General features: G+C 30.2%; 1 protein-coding gene across 1 annotated transcript; it reads right to left on the minus strand.

Annotated features, from left to right (window-relative positions):
* Nucleotides 1-227: 227 nt before the first annotated feature.
* On the minus strand, nt 228-4,295 carry Smp_165390 (putative ccaat-box DNA binding protein subunit B; the record flags this gene model as incomplete). The annotated part of the gene is made up of 1 exon (XM_018797146.1): nt 228-4,295. One exon carries the CDS (start codon nt 4,293-4,295, stop codon nt 228-230), a length of 4,068 nt encoding a protein of 1,355 aa, XP_018652217.1.
* Between the last annotated feature and the right edge of the window lie 5,082 nt (nt 4,296-9,377).

Here is a 9,377-nt window from a genome sequence, read left to right on the forward strand (position 1 = left end):
ACCTGAAAGCACTGGACGGCCATTTTGTCCTATCGGTTAAGTGCTCTGACGCGAGACTAGTAGATCCTAGGTTCGAATCTCACGAGGCGAGATCGTGGATGCACACTTCTGAGGAGTCCCACAATAAGACGAAACGGTCGTCCAGTGCTTCCAGGTTTTCCTTGATGGTCTAGCTTCAATTGACTCATACTTTCAACTATGAAAATAATAAATGATAATATAGATTATTATTTACCTTTATAAGTTTTATAGTTCCATTCATCTTCACTTAATCCATGCCAATTATCCATAGTTTCATTAGATATTTGATTATATTGTTGTTTGTTAACTTCATTAATTGATTGATTATGTATAGGTTTTAATGATTTTTGATAATTATTACAATAAATATCTACAGGATTTTGTATTTTATCTTCAGTCATTATTGATTGACTTGTTTGGTGGATTGATGATGGTAATGATGATATTAATGGATTATTCAAAGGCATACTACTACTACTACTAATAGTAGTAGTAATAGTAGTATTGTTATTGTTATCATTAATATTAATGTTATTTATTGAAGTTATTGGATTAATCAAATCACATTTATTTTGTTCATTTAATAATTTACGTACTTGTTCAATTAGTATATCTATGGATTCAGGATTTATGTTATCTACAGAAGAATTCCCATCAGGTAATGAAGTATTCATTCTTGGAATATTACTATTATTATTGGTAATATCACTAATTATCTGACTATTTGGTAAATTCATTGTGTTTAAATAAGTAGAATTTATTGAGGAAACATTATTTATCAAATCAGTAGTATTGTTATTTGAAATGAAATTTCCGGTATTTAAATAATTTGTCATTTGATCTGATGTAATTGCATTTAGTAATAGATCATTAATTATTTGTTCATTAGTTGGCTGACATGTAATAACATTATTAGTATTATCAGTAGTAGTATTACTATCTAACATTCCAGAACCAGCTACAGCTGTAGCTGCAATTGCTCCAGCAACAGCTGCCAAAGTTACTTGATTTAAATCAGCTGGTGCAAGATCTAGGCACATTGAATTTATTTGATTAATCAGTTCTGGATTATATGTAAGAGCTTGTATAAAATCAGGATTATTAATAAGGTCGACTAATGTGTTATTTGAAATTGGTATTTGTTCATTTAAGCTGACTGATGTAGGCTGATTTATAATTGTGTTATTCATAATATTATCAGCTAAATTATTTGATAAAGGTACTTGATTTGGTAATGCTACTGGAGTGGTGGAATTCAAATTCGACGTAGTTAACATATTTGATATAGGCAGAAACTGTTGGTCAGTTGTAGATAAATAGTTTATAGGTTCTACTATTGTTTCATCTATTTTACCTTGTTCAATACTTAACGGAAGTCTTGTTGAAGCTGTAGAAAATATTGGTGGCGCTAAAGTAGATGAAATAAGAGTTGTTGGTCTCATTTCTGATTCGTCACAATATGAATTTAAGTATCCTTGAAGATCAAAATTTGAAAAACTAGATGGCCAACTAGATTCATAAGGTTCATCACTCATTAAACTTTTAAGTAAACGACGATGATGTTGTTCTACTTGTTGTCTTAATTGTCTTGTTGTAAAGTCATTTGAATCAGTTTGATAATCTAATGAACCAAATTTATTATTATTATTAAATTTTCTTGATTCAAATGAATCTGATATATTTTCATGTTGATCTAAATTAAATTCTGAATGTGCAGCAGCTAATCGTGCTCTTAAAGTTTGCATAGAAGTACAATTTGAAAATTTGTTTAAATCATCTAAATGACTTAAATGACCAGTTGATTTAGATAGATTTCCAATTCTTCGAGTTAAATAATGATCTGATTTATTCCATTCATCAGATGAAACTTTTTGATGAATTGGTAATTCTATACTAGATAGATCATAACGTTGATTAGTTAATAATGTAGGTCTTGAATGTTTTATTCCTTTTCTATGATAATCATTTAAAGGTAAAGAAAAATATGAACCAACTTCTAAATAGTTACTATCATTTGACCATTTTGTTTGTGGTGTATAAAATGATTTATAAGTTGGTGTATAACTTCTTAAATTACCCCTTTTTATTCTATGACTAGTTTCATAATCTTGATAATTTTTGTTCAATCGACTTGGATACATGAAATCTTTGGATTTTTCAAATTCTATTGATTTCAAATTTCTATTAGGATCTTTTAAAATTCTTTGTTGTAGAACAGTTTCAACATCATTTAATTTTGTATGTTTTGAACGATTTGAAGAATGATGAATTAGTCCTAATTTATTTCGACGATCATGACGAATAATAGATGCTAAACCTGATCTATCTTTTTGAGGATGATGATAATGATGATGTGATGTACTAGCCTCTGAATATGATCTATATGGTCGTGAATCATATGAATATTTTAAATTACTTTTTGATGATGGTTTAAAATTTATTCGATAATTATCATCATCATCATTATCATTGAATGATTTAATATATCTATCCGGATAAACATCATGTAATGATCTATGATTATAAGAATATCCTGATTGAATAATAGATGATGATGAATTAGGACTTTCATATAATCCAGGTAAATCATCTATTAAACTATTTACTTCATAACTATAAGCAGAAGAATGTGGTCTTCTTCGTCTTCTTCCTCCTTGATTTCCAAAATATGAACCACGTGAACTAGATGATGATGACATATATTTTGTAGGAAAATTATCGTAATCAATTGTTTGTTCTGTTATTGTAGTGAATTCAGCTTCTTCAATAATACGTTTTAATATATGTATATACCATTGGGAATGTAATGATTTCCATAAATGTTTATTATTAGTATAAATTTTTTTAAAATTAAAATTTGTTTCATCTTCAATTGAATTAGTTATAGGTATATGAATTGAAAAATTACTTGATTCTGATAATGTATCATAATTATCATTGATTAATTGATTATTTATTGATTGATCATTTATTGATTGTGGACAAGATAATGAAAGAAAATAATTTTTAATTGATGATTGATTTAAATTTATATTAGATGATCTATGGGATTGATTATTATTATTGCTATTATTATCTTCAGTTAAAGCTAAAAGTGTATCCGTTGGATCAGGTTCATTAATTAATAATGAATTAGAAAGAATAAATTTGGCACGTTTTAATAAATTTTCATGTATATAATACAATGGTTTAGTTAATGATAATGATTGAGTAGTATAGGTTGGTTGTTGTTGTTGTTTAGTTTCTATTCCAAAACAAACCGGTGTAATTGTATTATTATTATTATGAGGTATAGTAAATAAATTTTGAGTAGTATCAGAAAATGTTACTAAATTATTTGAGTTTTCTATCGATTTTAATGATTGATTATTGATTATTGATAAATTTTCATTATCATTTTGTTTGATATTGGTTTTATTCTTTTCATGATTTAATTCAATATTTAATTTATTGAATGAATATTGTAAATGATTCAAATTTAATGATTGATCAATAGAATCTATTTTATTAGAATTAGAATTTAAAAAAGAGGTAAGAAAAATTGAATTTGATTTTTTCATCTCTTTATGATTATTGGTTAATTCTAAATGACTGCCTTCTTTTTTGAATTGAATCAATGGATAATAATAATATTGTTGTTGTTGTTGTTTATTGTTAAGGTATGTATGAGTTTGATTATCCTCAGTGAGTTGTTGTTGTTCATATTGATGATAAGGGTAGAAAGTTTCATGAATAATGCCTTTCTTCTCATCCATATTATCTGGGCATTTAATATAGGCAGAATAATTATTATCCAATGATGTAGGGGAATTCATTGTTAGTATCACGTGTTCATAAGATTCAAATATGTCTGAATGGTATAAGTTTCCTTTTGTATTCACAAGTTTTTCTTCTCTTTGTTTAGAATTTTCTGTCAATTTATCAATAGGTAATGATGTATGTAAAAATTGATTTTCTTCACATTTGAATTTTATATTCTGGTTAGACATTATCATATGATTACTTTCATTTGATTTATAAGTAATGAGAGAAGGAGTATCTAAAAACGCTAAATGGTCAGCTTTTTCATTAGTTATGACATTATTTTCAGATACTTTTTCATAATTAAAAGGTTGAGAAATAACATTTTCTTCAGAAACGATTTGAGTTTTCAACTGAGTGGGGATTCTTTCAGGATCGTTCAATTCTGTGTCATTTTCCATATGTGTTGTATACGGTTTTGTAGATGAATGGTTTGATGAAGTACTGTCGTGCTTTTCATTATCTTCATTCATCTGTACGAAATAAAACAATAGTGTAATATACAGTATTGTACAAATAGTTGGGGAGATCCAGAAAATTCCTCGAAAAAAGCCAAAAAAGGCTCTGTAAACTCTGAGAAACTCCTTAATCAATCAACATTCAATAGAGATTTTTCCAAAAACATTTAGAAAGTGAAAAGTAACATGTCGCTTTTCTGATTGTATGATAACTTATATTGCTGCTATGTTTATTAGCATTCCAGAGTTTTCCAGAAACCCAAGGTCACCTTAAATACTATAAATAACCTAGATTTTCTGTACAGAAACGAACATTTAGAGTAAAGCGTTTCCTCCATTTTTCGCTCCTTTTCTCTCGTGTTCAGGTTGCTGTGTAGATTTGGCCTGGGGTTACTAGAGAGATTAAGAAACAGAATCTAGCGTTCAATTAGAAGACTTACCACAAATATCAATAGAAACACTTCACAATTTCGAATTACTTTAACAGTTACCATGAAGAACTGGTAAAATATCTTACTTGTTCTCCTCATCAGATATAAATAGATTGTATGGCTTTATTCTACTATGTTTATCTCGTGAAATGAAAGTCATTAATATGGAATAATCTAATGAGATCGAACTATGTTCTCATCTACGATTGTCCTCTTCAGAAAATGTTTATCAAGTTCATTCAAAGTAGTAAGAGATTAAAGACGTTCAAAAAAGAAGGACGATGAAATCACCATAATGGTTAGAATAAGACATATTACTTATGAATAAAGTTATTCAGTGCTATTTTAAGGTATTAAAAAAGTTTGGACATTTTCATATTAGTAATTGAACGCTGAGAACAAATAACTGGTGGGATCGATTGATTTCAATCGAAACAAGAGTTTATGAGGTCTATATATACACTATTCTCATATATTAAGCGATTGGAAGCGATCGAAATGAAACACCACACATAGGTTTCGTGCTAGATGATACTTTTCAGTAAGGCGTACTTGTATTATTAAAAAGATTGATGTATCACTTGCTGACTAGTGCCACCGAGCATGAAACCTAGGCATAGGGTTTGTTCCCGACTACATCTAATCAATTAATATCTTAATATAGTACATAGTATTTCAAGTCATTTAGATTAGTCTTCATATTGGAGGTCGATTAGTGAAATGTGATCAGCACAATACATCTACATAAACATAACATTGGTAACTACTTAGTGAACATTTAACCACTACTATTCGGTCAACTAAAAATATTTCATGATTTATCATTCTATATTTATTTGTTATAAATTACCCTATCTCCCTCTGATTCACTTCAACAGTCATCCATTTCGTGGAAACTTTCTTCCATGTTGGACTGAGGAAAAATAAAGACATCAAATAGAATACTTTCTTGTATAATATAGAGGAACTCATCCATATGGCTCCATAATACTCGGTATCTGAAGCCTTGATAAGGTCACAAAAACTCTCTCAGCCTCGACCACATAGCTTCAATATTGTTTGTATGTACTCCGGTTGTGTAAGTTTGTCATTTTTATTACGCAGATATTCCTACAACACTTATATCTTTGAACAGTCGAAGCTTCAGTAACATCTGCGAATATTGCAGCCAATAATACTGGTGCTTTTATTACATAGTTCACAGCAACGTGAACAAAACAATCTGAATAGTTAGAGCGTATATTTTCCAACAATTGTCACTCATCTTCAAGGTATACATCTAACTCCGTTGAAAAAACCATACTTCATCTGACCTGTTTATCATTACTACTCAATTTTTCGACCATTGAAATTACTACTGAACTAAGGTGAAAAATGCTTTTTTTTATGCAAAAACAAAATTATGCCCCAGTTCTCTAACAATACTAAGAAATCAATTTCCATTTAGAATATCTTAATCAATTTACCATTCGGGTGAAAGAAGAATTTTAAACAGAAATGAGAGAAAGTTATGAGCAACAAAAAGTAAGTTTTCATATTTAAACTAAGTTAAAACAAGTATTAAAATCATTGAGAAATATAGTTATCGCAGTGATATTACTGAAAAATATATTAACCAGATAACTCCGCCTATAGCTCTTCTAGAGTTACTGCCGGTCCCAAGCCCGGGTAAAAGAGGTGGAGGGTTGGGCATGGGGTTAGCGACCCCATCCCGTAGAAAAACTAACTCGCTAAAAAACACGCTAACCAGAAAAAATGATTCAAGTAAGTAACTACTTGTAGTGATAGCCAATGTGCACTTCTCTCTCTCACCTAAACACCTGCAACTAAATCCAATAAGTCAGATTATTTTCAGCAAGAGGAAATGATACTTTGGGCCAATTAAACACGTCAAATGATATAAGAGAGATATTGAAGGATTTACAATATTAACCATGATTTGGATTAAATGCCTGACGAAGCGTATAAATGTTATTAGTTGAAAATTTGGCTTCATTCCATGAAGAATACGTATATTCATGAAAGAATCGTGCATAGAATTTCAATTCGGTTGATAAATAAAAGCTTCCTACATGCTCTTCGTGTTCTCACCCTAGTAACCAGTTAGGCTCACATATAGAAAGAGTCTATGTTAATATCCACTTAGAAAATACATTGATTCTTCAATCTTTAAACAATAATTAAATGTTTCACAGACTGTTAATATTCCTCAGTCTAATGGTACTCATTTCACATTTACCAAGAATAATTTGTTTAAAGACTGTGTCGGCAAATGTCATGTTGACGTTTTAATCATTAGGTCTTTCAGCTAATATATTTGTCTTGTTCACAACTTAACAATCAGTAGATATTTAATAATCTATTTTATTTCAACAGGTTCTATCTTACTCTATTTGCTGTTGTTATGGAGAAACAATATAAAACCTGATCATAGGTATTTTCCATACTGATCAACATGTATTGTTTGTTAGTGAATAGTGTTCACCAATAATGATGACTGATGAAAAGTATAAATATCAAATGAGTAAATATGATCATTTCTGATGAACTGACTAGTTTATTTGAAATAATTAATCTCAATATTGTTTGTTTGAATCTTTCCATTGATGTTTAGAACTGTAACTGGTCAGTCTCTAGTTGGCATATGTGCATACTGTGCGTATTGCCTCGATATAGCCTTACTTCACAAGCATTGTAAGCTAAGATGTATAATGGATAGAAGTGGAATCGAGGACGCGCGTTTCGTCCTATTTTGGACGAAAATATAAAATTGATGCGAAAAAAGTGATGTATTTGAGCAGTATATTTTAAATAATCTATACATACTTTAATATGAAATGGCAATAATATATTTGTAAAATCCAAGCGAATGAATTTGAAGTAAATCCAACGTTTCACCTGGCAATCTGATCCAAGCTTTTTCAAGGAATTTATTCCTTACATCAACTGGGCGCTCAAATACTGTGAAACTATTCGCTCTAATTTAAACGAAAGTTTTTATACTTTAATATATTGTGACATTTTATGTGAAGACTAGAAACAAAAATTGAAGCAATTAGTCCCTTTGATAAATTTAGATAGTCTTAGTCATACGAAAATTCAAACCCCCTTTGTGTATTCAAAAACAGTTTGTTCTCTCCTTAAACCTACCCTGGTAATATATGCCTATTATCCAGAGTGATTAGGTGTCAAATTGTTTTCACATTATTTTTATCATTATTATCCTTGTCTCCTCTTACCCCTATTTCCAGTCTAGTTGACCTTTTATTTTTATATATAAATGTTCTTAACAAGTATATGTGTGATCAGATTGTTCGAAATGTATTGCGCTAATATCTCATCACATAGTTCTGACAATCTTTGTCTTCTTATTAAACTATAGAAAAAATATATTAGTTCAATGATAGTTGAAAAATTATAAGCAAGATAATGGGTCAAATTGCTTTTTCAAACAGAAAATTCTGAATAAGGAAATCATTGGTATTTTGAGTTCCATCACATGGTCTGTTTCAAATAAATTTACTGCTATAAAAGGAGAATTCGAGTATGTTGATTCGAATGGACAGTGAAATTATGTTCCATCACTTTCTATTAGTTTGCTAGATTTTTTAACTTATATAGATGTCTAACTTATTCAACCCTCCATCCAATGTCTGAGGTGGATAATTGTTTGATACCCGACACGGATTAAACCACACTGCTCATGGTTTGTCACTAGAACCGTAAGCGTTCACGAATGAGACCGAAGGTCCTGAGTTTAAGTCTCATATGTAGAATCGTGGATACTCACTGCTCAGAAGTCCCATACTAGGAATAAATGGCTGTCCAGTGCTTCGAGTCTTTTACTGGTGTTCTAACTTAGATCGACTCGTGAATTCAACTTTCAAAATACTACAATCTCCTCAAATCTCTGTACTGATCATATACATGTGTTTGAAATGTATCACAAGACTTCAACACATAGAAAAATTATTTAACTCTGATAAAGAATCTAATTTGAAATGGGGATAAATTATAAGATAAAAGGTTTGTTAAGTTGTTTCTTACTTGACAAAATAAAGGTTAAATTAATATCAGAAGGGAGTTTTGTGGAGATTTTAGTAATTTTATATAGTTGAGATCATGAGTCAATTGAAGCTAGACAACCGTGGAAAACCTGGAAGCACTGGACGGCCGTTTCGTCCTATTGTGGGACTCCTCAGCAGTGCGCATCCACGATCCCGCACTTACGAGATTTGAACCCAGGACCTATCAGTCTCACGCGCAAGCACTTAACCTCTAGATCACTGAGCCGGTGTTAATGTTTAACTTCAACCAATCCACGAAATTGAGCAACCATTCGCCAATGTCTTCAGTGAGTAGATATCTCACAATAGACTTAGTTGAACTCCATTGGTTATCGCTTCTCACAATTGGACGAAACGGACGTCCAGTGCTTCCATGGTGGTCTAGCTTCAACTGATTCATGATCTCAACTATATAAAATTTATTTTATATGCATGATTTACTTTTTCTTTTTTTTTCAAAGTATCTCTTTTCGTTTTTTTTTCTGTTTATTATTTAGTTATTTATCGTAATTAGCTTTTAAGGTTAACAATTTTATCAGATGATGTGTAAATAATAAACAGATTTTTTTGACAAATTGACCTACTACTTAGTTGAATAA

This window comes from Schistosoma mansoni, chromosome 4, assembly GCF_000237925.1.
Source record: "Schistosoma mansoni strain Puerto Rico chromosome 4, complete genome".
NCBI classification, from domain to species: Eukaryota; Metazoa; Platyhelminthes; class Trematoda; order Strigeidida; family Schistosomatidae; genus Schistosoma; species Schistosoma mansoni.